The sequence below is a fragment of the Sorex fumeus genome, unplaced genomic scaffold (assembly GCF_029834395.1).
Source record: "Sorex fumeus unplaced genomic scaffold, SorFum_2.1 ptg000006l, whole genome shotgun sequence".
NCBI lineage: Eukaryota > Metazoa > Chordata > Mammalia > Eulipotyphla > Soricidae > Sorex > Sorex fumeus.
In genome coordinates, this window is record NW_026606063.1 from 58,086,750 (window position 1) to 58,104,868 (window position 18,119).

The 18,119-nt window shown below is 44.4% G+C and overlaps 1 protein-coding gene across 1 annotated transcript; it reads left to right on the forward strand.

The window, feature by feature from the left end:
- Positions 1 to 8,325: 8,325 nt before the first annotated feature.
- Positions 8,326 to 17,775, forward strand: LOC130037324 (zinc finger protein 239-like). Its single transcript, XM_056129123.1, has 5 exons — positions 8,326 to 8,425; positions 9,506 to 9,591; positions 9,710 to 9,727; positions 10,247 to 10,357; positions 16,957 to 17,775. The coding sequence occupies exons 1-5, from the start codon at positions 8,326 to 8,328 to the stop codon at positions 17,773 to 17,775; spliced, it is 1,134 nt and encodes a 377-aa protein (XP_055985098.1).
- Positions 17,776 to 18,119: the final 344 nt, after the last annotated feature.

Sequence of the window (18,119 nt, forward strand, 5' to 3'; positions counted from 1 at the left end):
CACAGCCCACGGGGGGGACACACGCATTCTCGGAGCGGGGGTAGAGGGGACAACTTTTGCGTCCCCATCTCTCCGGGCCAGGACGTCACCACACTCACTCCCCAGTCCCTGCACGGTGGCTCCTCACGCGTCACCGTTACGACGCCCACAGCCCCGCCCCCCCGGATCTCAGAGTCCCCCTTCTCTAGGCGGCTGCGCTCACTGGGCTCCGCCAAGACACACAGCCGCAGCCCTCACCTCCGGCAGAAGGTGCTCGGGACCCAGGAAGACCGGCGCCTGTCCAGGCTGGGGAGGCAAAGCGCCTGCGCACGGCTTCCGACGTCCGCGCTCCCAATCAATACCCGGCCTGCTCTCGGACTACAATTCCCAGAAGTCACAGCGGCCGGCGCGCCTAGGGATGACGCAAAAGGTGCGCCAGCGCCCGAGTCGGAATCCAGGGCTTGCGGTGCTGAGCTCTTTGGGACGCGGAGGGTGCTCCCGTTAGTAGGGAGAAGGGATCATCGCGTGTGCCGGGGAGGCTTATGGTCGGCCTGGAAGGACTCCCTGGGTGCGGTGTCACTGTTGGTCCAGTACCAGGGTCGTAGGATGAAAATCCTACCCTGGTTTCTCCCCTGGGTAAGCGCGAGAGATACACACGGTGTTTTAGAGCCCGACAGGGACTTGTTTTCAGACGCTTCATGTTGGTGGGTTCTGATATTTGTGCGGGAGAGACGCAGAGTCTGGTTGTGTCAGTGCTGAAAGAAGGATTTGCGGTGGGCCGATAGTACAAACGAATACTAGACAAAGTAAGATCCTTGTCTAGTACGCGCCCAGCCCGGGTTCGAACCCCAGCACTCCACACGGTTCCACCCACCACCACCCCCAGCCTGTCCAAGAGTGATCCCTGAGCACGCCGGGTTAATCACTTAATCACTTAATCACTTAATCCCCGTTATTCATCGATTTATTCGAGCGGGTGCCAGTAACGTCTCCATTCCTCACGGTTGCGTGCTAGCGTAGCCCAATGGTATCTGTTCGTTTTAGGAACATGTAGAGCCTCAAACCGATCATTTAGGGTCTTGACGAAGAAGTCTGACCATCTTATAGGTGGGCGTCCACGTGATCTTTTGATGTCTCGTGGAATCCAATCAGTAATGGCTCTAGTCCAGCGGTTGTCTGTAAACCTCATTACATGTCCAGCCCATCTGATTTTTGATGTCTTGGCAAATGAGACAGCGTCTCTGATTCTTGAGCGTTGACGAAGATCAGAACTCCGGATTCTATCTCTCATTTGAGTGAATCGTGATATTCCAAGCATAGTTCTTTCGATTCCTCTTTGAGAGACCCGAATAGTGTTCTCATCCTGTTTTCGTAGGGTCCAGGTCTCTGAGGCATATGTTAATGCAGGAAGAATAGTGGAATCAAAGAGATGTGCTCGTAGTTGGAGGTTCTTTGTCCTTTTAGTTATTTCTTCAATGCTCTTGAAGGCATTCCAAGCCGCTCTCTTCCTCCTGCGTAACTCAGGTGCCAGGTCATTCATCATGTTGATTTCTCGACCTAAGTATATATAACTGTTGCATTCGGAGATGGTGGTTCCGTTGAAAGCGAATGGAGCGTCAGGAACAAGGCTGTTTCTCATAAACATTGTCTTCGTAAGATTCAGCTGTAGTCCAACCTTTCCACACTCACGGTCAAAGTCCGCAAGCATTTGTGCTGCTTGGCTGATGTTTGGTGTTATTAGAACTATGTCATCAGCAAAGCGGAGGTGGTGTAGTTGCCGACCATCTATCTTCACTCCCATGTTTTCCCATTCTAGTTGTCGCATGATGTTCTCGAGGGTGGCACTGAAGAGTTTTGGTGAAATGGTATCACCCTGCCGAACCCCTCTCTTGATATGGATGATTACTTCTTTGTAGAATGGTGAGATCTTGGTAGTGAATCCGCAATAGAGCTCACGAAGGATCCTGATGTATTGAGTTTGTACGCCCTGATTGGCTAGGGCTTCCATGACCGCTTCCGTCTCAACAGAATCAAAGGCCTTCTTTAAATCAATGAATGTTAGACAGAGCGGCATCTTGAACTCCCGAGATACCTCAATGAGCTTGGTTATTGTGTGGATATGGTCGATGGTACTGAATCCTTTTCGGAATCCAGCTTGTTCACATGGTTGTCCTTCATCTAGTGTTCTGCTAATCCTATTCAGGATGACTCGAGTGAATAGTTTGTAGATGACAGACAATAGGCAGATTGGGCGATAGTTGCCAATGTCGTGGATGTCTCCTTTCTTGTATAGTAGTACAGTCTTGCTGGTTTTCCATTGGGATGGAACCTTGCATTCAGACAGGTAGCGTGTGAAGAGTCGAGCTAATGTATTGATGAGTACTGATGGTAAGTTCTTCAGGTGTTCAGGTCTGATCTTGTCTGGGCCAGGTGCTTTTTGTTTCTTTACCGACGAGATGGCATGTTGGATTTCGGAAGGGAGAACATTGGGAACGACATATCCATCATGTGGTATGTGGTATGTGGGCAAGTGGATGTGGCTATTAAAGAGATCTGAGTAGAATTCATGAATAATCTTCTCCATTGCCCTTCTGGAAGATGTGATAGATCCATCATGATGTCGGAGGGCAGTCATCTTGGTTTTGTAGTTGGTGAAGGACAGGCGGGCATTACGAATGTTTTTCCCAGCTTCTGCTGCATCTACCAGTACTGCTGCTCTCCTGTTTTTGAGGTCATCCTTGATGGCTTTTCTGCACTGTTTTGCCAGTTCGGACGTTTGCTTGTGGTTGCCTGAGGCACGTGCCACGCCACGTTGGCGAATAAGTTCAAGAGTGTTCGAAGAAAGACGGTTTTTTGTGGTTATCTCTCTCTTGGCATTCCTTGCACAATCATGGAGGTGCTGAATCATTCGATCGTATTCCTCATCAATGTTGTCAATGACGGCATCTTCCCATGTTGCTGCAACAGAGCCAAAGAGTTCCCAGTTGGTGGTTGTTCTGGGAGTCTTCTTCTTAAACCTTGCATTCTTTTCTCCTCGTTCTGTGAGGTAGAATTTTGCACGAAGAAGACGGTGGTCTGATCCCGTTTGGAATTTTGGGACAACAGCAACATCGGTTAGGCAAAACCGCCGATTGAATATGATGTGGTCTATTTCATTGTGGAACCGTCCATCGGGAGACTCCCATGTCCAACGTTTAGATTCAGCCTTTTGGAATTGTGAGTTACCATGGAAGGTTTTGGTTGACATGATGAACTCAGACAGTCTGTCACCTTGTTCGTTCCATTCCAGGCCATGGGTTCCGATGTGGAGTTCATCGACTGATCTTCTTGGTCCTATCTTGGCATTAAAATCACCAACAATGATCTTGTAGAAGGTGTGATCTTCTTTATAAAATTTCTCCAGCTCCATGTAGAATTTCTCAGTTTCTTTTTCACCATAACTGGATGTTGGTGCGTAGACAACAAAGATAGAAACTGCCGGTAGTGAGCCACATTTATTCAAGTGTAATCGTCCGATTCGGGTTGTTAGGCATTCAAATGAATCAATGCTTGTGACTAAGTTTGTGTTGACAAGGATACCGACACCACCGACGCCTCTTTTATCACATGTTCCAAGGAACAGTTCTTCTCCAGTGTCGAAAACAGCATGATGGGATTGATGTCTTCTCGTTTCGGTCAGACCAATGATGTCGTACTTGATCTTTCGTGCTTGTACCATAAGGTCTTCAATGGATGCAGCAGATGCCAGCGTACGAGCATTAAAAGTACAGACAATCATTTTTGTTTTTCTGCGTTTTGGCAGCCCATGTCTGCCTTGGTGTTTTATCAGCTTCTCCTTCCATATCCTTCTCGACTCTGCATAATCAGGGCTAGGGGAATGAGATCCATTTATTACTGGATTTATTATTTTATTTTATTATTTATTTATATTTATTATTTTTATAATAATAAATAATAATATTTATTATTATTATTTATATTATTTTATTATTTTAACCCACGCCGGGTTAAAAAAAAAAAAAAGAAATTTGCACTGGAAGAAGAATCCAGGACGTGTGTTTTAACTAGTCACCCGCCCGCCTCGCGGCAGTTTGAGTGTGCTCCAGTCAGCCCTCCTGTGTACTACCAACCAGCAGTGCCTGGGCTGGTGGCATCACAAGGTCTGTCAATCTTGGCCGACCGACAGAACCACCTGAAATGCTTTTGATTGAATTGATGCTTGCGACACAGTCTGAAGATCTTGTAGGTGATTCTATAGTGCAGCTGAATCAAAGCACCAATAAGCTAGATCTTCAGGGAAAGCTAGATATGATACCAAGAATATGACAAAATTGTACCGCAGGAACAAGTCTGCACTTCCACCCAACCCTAATTGCCTGTCATGAGCCAAGTCTGCACTTCCACTCAACCCTAATTGCCTATCATGAGCAAAACATTGTTTACAAATATAAAAGAGGCAAGTTAATGTTACCAAAGAGTTTTAATGTCTAATGGAAAAAAACAACTAAGACATTAGTGTGTTTTATAGAATACACCCAGGACATGGGGAGTGGGTGGTGCTGGGGACTGCCCGAGCATGGGATGAACAGGCCTAAAGCAGGGGCACGAAGAGAATCAAGAAACGAGACAGAAATAAGAGAAAAAGCATGGGATAAGGGCTAACAGCCCCATAGATTAAGAGCCTTGACAGTACTCCACGTACAATATTTATTGCTTAGAACCAGAACTCGGAAAGTCTTTCGTCAGTGCCAAACTATCTTAATCTATCTGGTCAAAACTTTTACATATACAAGGACTTTAGTTTCTTGAGATAAATAACTTTGTAATGGGCTTTATCTAGGGGAGATTCTTCCTGGAGAGAAAGCGAAGGAGAGAAAGTGAAGGTAGAGCAGTCACAGGCCCCGTACCTGGGCAGCATTCAGTCTTAGTGCCAGCATTCTGGGTTGAAAGGTCCCATAAACTCCACATCCTGAGCTCCTTTATCTCTATCCTAGTTTCCAACAAGGGGATACAACAGAGTCACAGTTACATGTCCCAAAAAGTTGAAAATGATTTCTGTGACTGGTACACTTGAAGAGGAATTACTTTCTTAAGAAAGAAATGAGCTAAAGAGAGACTCATTGACCTTCCCTCGGAAGAGAGCATAAAATGACTCGCCATAGCCATGGTGCTGGACCTTACGCCAGGCTGTTTCATTCGGGGCACCCCGGAGGGGGGCGGGTGAGGCGATAGCACAGTGTAGGGTATTTGCCTTGCACACAGCTGATTTGGGTTTGATCCCTGACACCTCATAAGTTCCCTCTGAGACATGTAGGAATGATCCCTGATTAAAGCTAGCAGTGGAAAGCTCTGAGAACTTCTGGTATGCACCCCCCCAAAAAAACCACCCTCAATAAAATGAACTCATCACCCTCAATAAAATGAAAACTCCAGGTGACCTCCGCCCATGTGTACCCCCACGTTTTTGGCAACTCTGCAGTCACACCCAAAAGCCACCTTTGGCTGGTGCCAGATAATCTCATCAATGGTCACAATCCAGAGACTCATTGTCCTTTTCTCTCTGAAGAGAGCATAAAACGACAGTGCCATAGCCATGCTGCCAGAAACATGGCTGTTTTATAGAACACCAGGCTGTTTCATTAGGGCAACCTAGAGGAGGTCAGGTGAGGCCATTCCCTGCCCCAAGAGACCCAGCCACAGTAGCCCAAAACCTCCAGAACTCAACGCTGACATGTTCATGGCTGCTTTCTCCATGCTCGGGCAGAGCCTCACTCATGAATAGGCCTATCCCTGTATCATGCAACTGCGAATGTAATATCTCATACCTCACACCAGTTATACTCTAAAAGTAGCTCACCACATTTGATGGGTTTAAAGTAGAAGGCAACCAACCTTAAAGGGAAATGTATTTTTATATATGTGTGTGTGTAAGCACCCAAGGTTCAACCCTTAACAACATATAGTAACATCTTATAGAAGGACTTAAAGGTCCCTGGGTGAAATACAACAATCTTCACACAGTCTCCTCTAAGGAAAGTTTTTTGGAGCATTTTCAGTGGTTTATTCATAACAAACAATACAAAACTATTTCGGTCCTGCTTTGGGACAGGGGTTGGGGTTGGGGTTGGAAACATCCAAAATATAGTGGTGGGAAGGTGAAATGATGGTGGGATTGGTGTTCAACTATTAAATGTAATCAAATATTGTGAACCACTTTATAAAAATAAAATTACATTAAACAAAGAAAAGCACTGTAGCACTGTCCTCTTGTTGTTTATCGATTTGCTCGAGCGGGCCCAGTAACATCTCCATTGTGAGACTTGTTACTGTGTTTGGCATATTGAGTACGTCACGGGTAGTGCCAAGCTTTGCTGTGCAGGCGAGATACTCTCGGTAGCTTGCCGGGCTCTCCAGGAGCGGCGGAGGAATTGAACCCAGGTCGGCTGAGTCGGCTGCATGCAAGGCAAATGCCTACCCACTGTGCTATGGCTCCAAAGAAAAGAGCTAAAGATAAAAAAAAATGGCACCTGTGAAGGTATTAGCTGTAGGGTAAAAGTGTAATGAGTTAGTAATAAGACAGTGGGTGGTGGATAAGCTTTTGAGGTAATCATAGAAGTGTAGAACCACATTGAGGCCCACTTTGTGTTGGGCTAAGACTTTCCTAGGTTTCGACTTGATTAAAAGTGTGACGTGCAAGACAGTTTTTCCCCTTTCTGTGTTGACTTTTTTATTTGGGCATGTTGAGAATTGAGATGTGGGGGCTCTTAGATGGATTTTGTTTTATATTCCCAACCCCAGGGCAGGTCAACTTTGTTTCTACTACCTCAGGTACCTGTCAAAGTGGAAGCTGAAGTTCTCCAAGATTAAGGGGGTAAAAGCCAGGTTTGCTACTCTATTATTTTTTTTAAAGGCAAAGCTCTCACTTTGTGACTAATAACCATTGTGTTATAAATAATGTTTTATAATTTTCAACCTTTTCAATTAAGGAAACCTGTTGAAAATAGCTAAGCTGCCACTTTACTAGAAAGATTTAACAGAATTTTGTCTTTTCACATTAGGAAGGGCAAATGGGTGTTAAGAAACTCAGAAACAGTGAGAAGATTCTTTCTGTTTAGAATACAACAGAGCCCTCATCAGATTGTGAACACATTGCTGCTTCCCTACGGGGCTCCTTACCAGCTGAAATAGGAAGATGTGGCTGCTGGAGCTCTAGGGGCTCTTTCTGTCAGACTGCACAGAAGGCAAATAGTTCTGTGCTTCAGTTCTGCTTACAAAAGCACTAGTCAACTGTGTTTTAAAAAACTGTCAGAGGACTGGAAAGATTGTACAGCAAGTTAGATGCCTGCCGTGCATACAGCACACCTGGGTTTCATCTCATCTAAATCTCGCTTACAGCTAATCTTCCCGGACCCAAACCAAACCCAAAACATAAGACTGGAGTTGGGGGGCAAGGCAGTGAGTAGCCAGCAACAAGTTCACAGTGTCCTGGGCGTCTACGAGAAGCACACGTTCTGGAGAGACTCCCAGATGTCCTTATTTGATAGGTTCAGGGTTGGACCTGCTGGTTCTGAAAATGCGCAGTACTTAATACTGGAAAGCTCTGGGCTAGAGGATCCAGCCGCTCTCCCAGCTTGGAGGCTGCTCTCAGTCGGCAGACCCGGGGTCGGAGTGTGCCGGCTGTGTGCAGAGGGAACCCACCCCTTCCCCCAGATTCCGCGCACGCTGCTCCCTAGCACTGGTCCCAGCACCGCAGGGCGCAGGCGCCGCCCTTCCAGCTGCCCTGACTCGCGCCGCGGCCCCTGTGAGCAGGCCCGGCGGGCTCTAGCGAGGAGGTGGGCGTCGGCTCTTACTGGGCTTGACTCTTAAGCGGAGTTCAGAGCCCTGGAGCCGGTGCAGAATCGGGAGGGTCCCTCCTGTGCCCGCGCGCAAAGGGCTGTGGGACTTGGAAGGGACTGCAGGTTGCAGCGCCGGCCCGTGCTCCCTCCTGCGGGTTCGCTGCGCGCCCCCCCCCCCGCCCCCGCGAGTGGGAATGCCCGGGCCGCCCCCCTTGCACGCTGGTCCCTGGACTCTCCGGAGGGCGAAAGGAAAGTGACAGGACCTGGCGAGACGAGGACGTCGCTGTTTGGCCGCAGCCATGGATGCCATAGCACCAGGTTTGAATCTCAAGGTGCAGAAGGGCAGAAGCCCAGTAGGAGGACCCTAGGAAGGACCCTAGGGAGAATCCAGGATGCCCGCCCCCCAGACTCCACGGCCCTGGGGCGTGACACCGCAGCACCCTGAGACCGGGAACAATCCTGGCCTCAAGCCTGAGTCCAAGCCTGGTCCGAGCTCAGTGTCAGTAGACCCATGTGCTTTGTCACTCCAGTAAGTGATGATAAGATCCTGCAGCTCTCACCTGGCTGTGTAACTGCTGTCCCCACTGTGCATACGGAGGATATGCCTCCAGGTGACCCAGGACTTAGGCCATTGAGGTCTTAGTTTAGAAACTCCCGTTCTTCATGAAAAGGACATATTAATTGGCATTCTCTTGTTCAGTGCACACGTTAAAGGTCCCCAAATTGGCCAGAACAGGGCTAACTCTCTGGGGCCCCTGCCCCCTCTCTCCCCTCCACCTTTGTCTGTGTCACTGGCTTATATAGAAAAATATCAAAGCAGATTCTGTCTGATGAGATCCTCAGGCAGGCGTGGGGCACTGGGTGCCTTGAATTTCTGTGGCGCTGAATTGTGTTATTCTGTACCACCTGCCCGCTGCTAGCCTCTATGGTCGTAACCATAATCACTTCTCTTGTGTGATTTGGGTTCAATTTTTTTCTCACTTTATTTAAACTCCATAAGTTTAGAAAGTCATTCATGATGCATTTGTTACAAGCACTCATTTTTCCAACCCCAATCCCACCACCACCATCACCTTCCCTCCACCCTTGTCTCCATTTTCCTGACCATGCCTCAAGCCTGCCTGTTTTCAGGGCCTACTTTTTGGTGAGGTTTCAGCTGTATGATGCAAAATTTTATACTAGGTGACTCTTACTATGTGGCAGAGACCCAAAGTGGGTAGGAGCAGGAGAGCAATGTCTCAGAAAGAGCTGGCATCTGAGCTGCCTTGGGCGGAATCACCTTCCCCCCATAAAGGCCCACGGCATCCCATAGCCTGCTGTGGGCTTGGTTTGCTATTGTTAAATTGTCTTAGGCTAGGTTTAAACTTCCTTGAAGGCCTTCCATGTTTATATTTCCAGAAACCTGCCTATTGGGAGCCCAGAGAAGAACTATCCAGTGAAGTGGCCTCTTGACCATTTCAGCTCCCTGCATTCTACTGTGACATAGACTACAGAGGTGCAGGGGAGGGCACGTGTCCTCTGGTGCAAGCAGGCTGGCTGTGGCCCCCAGCAAACTGTGATCCAACACTGACCCTGATTCATGGAGGTGAAATTTGAAGGTCTCTGGAGGAATCTCCAAGTCGGGGAACTGGGATGGGAGGCATAACATCCATATGGGGTGTCCTTTCTGACCACTTCTTCCACTTTCCTAGTTTTTCCTTGCCTGAGTCCTGCTCTTCCTCCAGAGAGAGGCCCAGGACAGAGAAGCACCCGCTTCTTCCTGAAGGCCAGGCCCCAGGTGAGTTATGATGTGCTGGGTTTTCTACAAGTGGATGAACTGTCGATGTCTTTGCCTCTTCATCTCTGAAGTTTGTCTGATTGTCGGAGGATTTTGCCCCTCTCTTCCTGTTTGGCAGGAAGTGGAACTCATCACGGTAGAGGTTGAATTCCTTATGCCTTATCTAGGACATCTGCCTGCTCAGCTTTTGGTTTATTTCTCTACTGGGATGTCCCAAGTCAGGTGAGAAAGCCCTGACCTTGGAGTAGTGTCACACTCGCAGAGGTGAGGGTCTCTGCAAAAGCTAGGCAAGGTTGTGACCAGCATGGGATAATTGCTGGGGTTTGTGGTCTATCCCTTACTCCATGGAGAGAGGTGGCGGCAAGGTGAAGAATGTTTATTAGAGGACAGGCAATCTCATGGTGTTGGGTGAGGGGTCTTAGTGACTTTTCTAGACGTCTCCAGGAGAGGTGAATCTTGGCTCCTTGCAGACAGAAAGCAGCCATTGGCTCTGTTGTTGGGTACCCTTTGGGGTACAGTGCCGTGCAGGCTGTCTTCTAGCACAGGAAACCATGGACAGGGTGCAAAGTTGCCTGGGTCCTTGTGGTTTGTTCCTTTAGAGAGACCTGCTCACTTCTCTGTCCCTGCTTACCTTCCACTTGTTCCCTGCTCTCAGGTGATGGCAGATGGAGCCACGCAGATAACTTTTTGTGTGGAAGTTGAACATCATCTTCTTCAGGAGAGTTTGATTAAGCCTGATGGACAAAGTGGGAAAGAGATTCAGATGGTATGGACAGGTGATGAAAGCCCTTGCGTCTAGTTATCTTTCACATGGTCCCTTTCTGGGGGCTGGAGAGATAGTTCAGTGGGTAAGGTGTTTGTCCTGGATGTGGCCAACCCTGGTTCAATCCCCAGCATCCCATATGGTCCCCCAAGCACCCCCAGGAGTAATTCCTGAGTAAGCCCTGAGCACTGCTAAGTGTAGCCTCCAAATCAAAACCAAACAAAACACACCAACCCCCCCCACAAAACCCCAAAATAAATAAAACAAAAAGTATCCCAGATGTTCCCTTTCTGGACTAGTGAGGAGACAGATTTTTCTACTTCCTGCTGTGTGCCTGGGATAAGTCACTTAAGAAGTATAAATAAGCTTTGGTTTTTCCAGTTGTAAAATGTTTTTTATAACCATGTTAGTAATAATAATTGAAATGACTTTGATTTATTTTAAATAAAATATGTATCCTGAATTTTCCCACGGGATTTCTATATACAAATTCATATATCTTAAAACATTTTTTATTTTGAAGAATGGCAACAGATGCACAGATGCGTAAACACCTGGGAAGGCGAGGGACAGAGAAATAAAGCATGCTCTGCTTTGCTAGTGAGCGTCTGCTTTCAATGCCAGGTATCCGACTTCAGCATTTTAACCACTCAGTAATTCAACAGCCTCCTGCGGGTTTTGGAGTCCTCTGACAAATGGTCATCGCTTAGTTCCTGTTTGTTTTGATTGTGGTCAAATGATGGGAATAATGGTTATTCAGTAGATTTTGGTTTGGCATGGCAGCCTGGATGTGTAAGGAGAACCACCTCAAGGGCACTGTTAGCCAGCCTGCTTGGTTTTCTAGTATCCAAGATGGTGTATTATTAGAATTCTAGCTTAATGATAAACATTTAATTTTCTAGTCAGCAAGGGAACCCTCATCAATAGGAATTCTCTCCAAATTAGTAGAGTAATAGTGAAACTTCTTTGCCATGATGTACACCACTTAGAGGTATATTAGAGAGCTTAGTTTGGTTTTGCTGTGGCAGTAACAGCCCCCAGATACCAGTCATCACAGGAACAAAGATGTGTTACTTCTTCATGTTATGTTACATGTCAAACTCTATGCTTGAAGATTCAGACTAAAGAATCAACTTTGATCTGTTGGGATATGCTGTTATTGTAATAGGTGCAAAGTTCATTGTCAGAATCAGGAGATACTTGCCAGTCTTTTTTACTCATTACTCGTCAGAAGTGACCCATGTGACCAAGTCTAATGTCAGTGAGGTGGGATTTACAAGGCTCATGTAATAAGTGGCTCAAAGGGAGCAGCAGTATTATGAAAAAATAGTCTACCACTCTCTTATTCAAGATATGATCTTCACTCCATCCTGCAAATGAAATCTCTCCCCAAGAGAGAAGCATACCAAAAGTACCATCCAATCCAAGTATCAGGATCAACATCCTGGGTGGTGTGACAGTCTACTGTTTAGATCTGGATGTTGTCCTCTGCATCAGGAGACAGACCTATGAACTAAAGGGAAGAATTTCCTGAAGACATATATCCAACATTCAGTGAAACAATAAGGACACTATGATTGCAGTGAACTCCTCTGCAGAAAGGAGAAGTGTGGGAGAAACCCAGAAGCTCCGGGTTTGTTGTAGTTTTGAAATTACACTGGGCAGACTCAGTAAGGACCATTGAGCTTGATAATGGAGTCAGATTCTGTTTCTGCTCCCTGGATAGAACTCTCTTGAAAGGACAATGCAAACTGTCACTCATGGTTTAGAACTATAGTAGTCTGTTTTCCTCATTTTATCAGTTTGGATTGCCTTATATTAACATAATTGTTGCTTTGATTCATTTAATGGACTCGTTAATGCATACATGGATTTGAATTTTGAACATTTTTCAAGGGGTGGGTGGGAAACAAGACTTTATATTGACGACATTTCTCTGCTTCATAGTTCACAGTAAATAGATTACTTACTGTACAATATAAGTCAAAATGGGGGGCTTTCTAACTGTTAGTATAGCGGGGGACTAAATAAAGCTGGGTGGGATCTGTAGCATAGTATTACCTTGTCGTGACCGATCTCCCCTGGATATAGTATCTCATTCTTAGATTTGCTTGAAAAGTAATTAGACTTTGGCTTCTAAAAGACTTGTTGGGGAGCTGGAGAGATAGCACAGTGGGTAGGGCATTTGCCTTGCACGCAGCCGACCCGGGTTCGATTCCCAGCATCCCATATGGTCCCCCAAGCACCACCAGGAGTAATTCCTGAGTGCAGAGCCAGGAGTAGCCTCTGTGCATAGCCGGATGTGGCCTACAAAGCAAAATAAAATAAAATAAAATAAAATAAAAGACTTGTTGATGCACTATATCAATAACTGATTACAGTTGATTATTACATTACTTACTTATAAGCAATTTATTTACATTTACTGTCCTGTCTGCTGGCAGGCAGATATGGGAGATATGTTTTTTACTCAGCATTAGTTAAAATTGATAAAAGCACACATCACAAATTTTAAAATATTTTATTAGAATGCTATTTGAGAATGCAAATCATATTCATTGGTCACTTCTTATGTGCTCTAACTAAATGCAATTAAATTGAGAGTAAAACCTCTTACTAATGGAAAAATCATTACATTTTAATCCCCTATTTAATAGAATGCCTATGTGGGTGTGATTTATATAAATTTACATATATTTATATTAAATATATATTTGTATATATTAACTATATATTTATATTTATGTCACACTATATTTCTAAGCATCTTCATGTTGACATAAGTAGGCACTGGGTAGAGTAGGATACCAAGTAATCAGAAGCACCTTAAGCTATGTTACAATACAGTCCGTAGGTGGGCATTGCAATAGCCATGAAAACGAGGAATCCCTTCATGAGCACCCCAAGGATCTAGCGAGACATCTCTCTACAAGTCTTCCTAAGGATATGAGTATTCTCATTCAGATGCAGGAGTATCTTATGTGTGTTTCAGGATCTGATGACATTCAAGGATGTGGCTGTGGAATTCATGTGGTGGGAGTGGGGCCAGCTGGGCCCTACTCAGAAGGACCTGTATAGGGAGGTCATGCTGGAGAACTTTAAGAACCTGGCCTCTCTAGGTAAGCGCAATTCCAAAGCCCATAAACTTCCTATCAGACCAGCCTATTTCCCTTCTATTTAAAATCTGGGGTGTGTATGCTCCTTGGCTGAGTTTTTTTCCTCTGAGGATTTGAAGTAAGACACTTAATCTCTTTGTGACCCATTGATATTTATTTCCTTGTTCCTAGGAAAGATTCTGCTCCAGATAAAATTATCCTGCTCCTAACATTTCAAATTGCCTATTATTTGGAAGCTGTCCACACTTATCTTATTTATCTATCCTCAAGACCAAGGGTCAAAGCCTTCACTCTTAGGTACAGAGTTATGATGCTCTTCTTTCTCTGTCATCAGGGCTTTCAGTGTCAAAACCATATGTGATCAGCCAGTTGGAGGAAGGGAAAGAGCCTTGCATGATGGAGGAAGATATCTCAACTGGTGCCAACAGAGGTGAAGCCACAGCATTAGACATAAAAATTAACTGTGGGTGGGAAGTAGCCCATGGTCATGGTGACTTCCCTATGACTGTATCAGGCTTGACATTTCTCAGCTCCAGTATTGTTATTCATAGGCTTTTATAAATATCTTCAATATTTTAGCAAAGAAATGTAAATTTGGGGGTACAGAGAGATAATATAGGAGGTAAAGCACTTGCCTTGCATGCAGCTGATTTTAGTTGTATTTCTGACAGTACAAATGGCACCCCCAAGCACCTTCAGGGTCTTTCCTATCACAAGAATTCCCTGAGAACCACAAGGCATGTACCCCCTAAAAACTTTACATTTGGGAGGATCTAGAATTACCATTTCCTGGTACCCATTTCTGTTCACTTCTGGGTTCTTGATTCCACTATATGGTCACCAAAGTCCTGGTTGGTTTGGAATCCTATGCCATTCTAGTTAAGGGGGTTAGGAAGGGATCAACTACCACAGTTGAGTAGCCAGAAATTAAATGGTTGCATATGAGGACATACATGGTGTTAGAAATAGGAAGGTGAGACTACTTAAAAAAATTGATGAATTAAATCTCAAGAGACATGGTTCCAGGAACAAGGATTGTACCTTTCCAACTGTTGATGAAAATTTTGGGACACTATTTATTTCTAGATGATTTGAGAATAATTAGTTTAACCTATCTCTTAGACTAGAATTCTGGACCCAGAACTCTGTGGAAGGGCATGTGTAGCCTAGTCATATTAGAGGCTAATGAATCTGGCCATCTCTGAGGCAGAATCATAACCTTAGGCCAGAACTAAAGATTAGAAGACAGTTTCCAAATGCTAACAGTTGGTACTCATCATAGGAACCTATTATAGAGGACAAAAGGGAAGATGTGACCTCTGTAATAGTTCTTTCTTGATATTTTCCCTTCCAGAATAAGAGTGATAGTTTGATGTCTGGGACAGTCTCATAATCAAGCTCTATCTACAGAAGTCTTCTAACATGGCTGTATTTCAGAATCTCTGAGGGAGCTTGTTAAATATTCACATACCTAGGAATTACACAAGACCTGTTGACTTAGAATTCACCTTCTGGGAGCACTAAAGAGAGCAGTAGTCATTTCCCTCTTGAGAAGTTATATTATTGTATAGCACTCTATTGTTGAGACAAATTTTTCATATTGTTTTGGTTTGGGGGCCTTGCAAGACTGTAGTCAGGGCTTACTCATGACCCAGCATTAGGGATCACTCTTAGTGAGGCTCAGGGTCACTGTCCTCCTGTTGTTCATCAATTTTCTCGAGCAGGGCCAGTAACATCTCCATTTTGAGACTGTTGTTACTGTGTTTGGCATATAGAATACTTCACGGGTAGCTTGCCAGGCTTTGCCATGGGGGGCGAGATACTCTCAGTAGCTTGTCTGGCTCTCCGAGAGGGGCAGAGGAATCAAACTCGGGTCAGCCGTGTTGGCTGCGTGCAAGACAAACGCCCTACCGCTCAGGGTACCATATGGAATTCCAGGGATCTAATCTGGGTCAGCCCAATGCTAGGCAAGTGCTCTGCCTGTTGTACTGTTGCTTTAACTCCCTTGATGAGACAGTGGTTACATACTTAACTGACTTTATGCCTTACAAAGTTATTACCTTAGTTCATAGATTAAAAATTATAAATGAGTTCACAGTCACTATGTCATCAGAATTTCATTCCTTTCAAAAGTGCCTGGAGAATTTTTGCCTGTTCACTTAAGACCCAATTCCTTGTAGTATAACACCAGGCTCCTTTTGTGTGTCTGCTTTTGTGTGTGTGTGTCTACCTCTATGGGTCTCCTCAGTGATGCTGAGGGTCATCAAGGCTACTCCTGACAATGCTCAGGGTTCCTCATGGTACTAGGTATGCAACTCAGGGCCTCAAGCATGGAAGCATGGAAAACATGCACTCTGATGCCTTTTGACTCTATTCCTGGCACAACACTAAGATGATTACATCCTTGTTCCCTGCAAGCTAGCACATGCCCCTTTCTTCTTGAGACTGCCACATTCCTGGGATCCAGGTGTCCTTCTTCCTTTTTAGATTGGAATTGGTTGAGTACTTTTAACACCACATCTCTCAATTTGGCAAAAATGTACTATGATTGGACGATCTCATGTGATTATACCTGAACAATTTAAGATAATCACACTTTAAGGTCTGTGGTCTTAATTACATATAAAGACAAATATAGGTTCTTGGCATTCTGTCAATGATGATTTTTTTGGGAGAATTACTTTGCTGGGTTGAGGAAGATAGTTCAGACATGTGGGGCACATACGTTGCATGCTAAAGGCCCCAAGTTCGTTCCTTGACACTGTATGTCTCACTTCCTGAGCACTTGGTGTAGTCCTGGTGGTGCCTGGAAATTGCTGTGGAGGCCTCTATTAGAAAATATACTGGAGTTATTCTTTCAATCACAATCATATATAGTGCTTTACATATATTATATGTATATAACAGAGATTAATATAATAAAGATTTTGTAGAGGTCACTTTCTCTTCTCCTCTCTCCTTTAAAACTTTGAACTTATCTTGGGTCCTGGAATGCAAACAAAGTTCTCTAAGGTTATACCAATTTCCAGTTACCTTTTTTCTCTTTTGCCTCCAAAGCTTCCTAAGACACATGCCGACTTAAAGGAAACTGTACACTTCTTTTAGATATAATTTTATCTTAAATAAGTTATCTAATATTTATAAGATAATTAAATATGCTTTCTCTTAGCACCTAAAACAAGTTATCCTGGAATATATTTTGTTTTTTCCAGATCATGAAAGAATGCCTAGAGCCAAGAAATTACAGAGAAGTCAGGGACTTTCTAAGGAAGAATTGTAGATAACATCAGTGGAAAAAGCACTTTATAGATGAGCTCTGGCTCTCACAACTGAAACTTCCTTTAGTGTGATGGTCAGGTGGAGATGCAATTGAAACAAACTGAAAAGACCCCTGAAAGAAAATTCCAATGACCACACAGGAGAGGTCATGAGTGAACTAAATTTAGGACAAGGTTTGATTTACTAACCAGCCTTTTATTTCCACAGGAGAAGGATTCTGTAAAAGTGACAGAGATCACTCAGACAACAGGGAGAAATACCTCTCAGAGAAACCATCCAGGGAAGAAATATTATCAATGTAACAAATGTGAGAAGTTCTTCCATTTCCAGTCAGAACTTAGGCACCATCATAGACATCACAGTGGAGAAAAGCCTTATGAATGTAGTGAATGTGGAAGAGCCTTTGGTGATATTTCATCCCTTATTAAACATCAGAGAACTCACACTGGAGAAAAGCCCTATGAATTCAGTGAGTGTGGCAGAGCCTTCAGCCAGAGCTCATCTCTTGTTCTCCATTATCGATTTTATACGGGAGAGAAACCTTACAAATGTAATGAGTGTGGGAGAGCCTTTGGTCATACTTCCTCCCTTATCAAACACTGGAGGACTCATACTGGAGAAAAACCCTACGAATGCAAGGAATGTGGAAGAGCTTTTCATCAGATTTCCTCACTTATTAAGCATCAGCGAATTCATACAGGAGAAAAACCCTATGAATGCAGTGAATGTGGGAGGACCTTCAGCCAGAGCTCATCGCTTGTTCTCCATTATCGATTTCATACAGGAGAGAAGCCTTACAAATGTAACGAGTGTGGGAGAGCCTTTAGTCACACTTCCTCCCTTATCAAACACCAGAGGACTCATACTGGAGAAAAACCTTACAAGTGCAAGGAGTGTGGGAGAGCCTTCAGCCAGAGCTCATCTCTCATTGTACATTACAGATTTCATACTGGAGAGAAACCCTACCAGTGTAATAAATGTGGCAGAGCCTTCAGCCAGAGCTCATCACTCACTCAACATTATTGATTTCATACTGGAGAGAAACCCTACAAATGTAATGAATGTGGGAAAGGCTTTGCTTACACTGCATCCTTTTTTAAGCATCAAAAAAGTCACGCTGGAAAAAAATCATTATGAATACATAAAATATAAGAGAAATTTTTTATTTGGAATTTAGATAACTTGAAATTCTCAGATAAGTAAATAAGACCTCTAAGGTCATAAGTACTGATCTGTAAAATGAGGTCACATCTTGTTGAACACCTGATGGTGTATACTAAATAGAAGTGTTTCATTATGAAGGAGAGTGATTTTCACTAATACTTCCCTTTTCAAATACCATGAATTCATCTTAGTGAGAAACAAGGGAA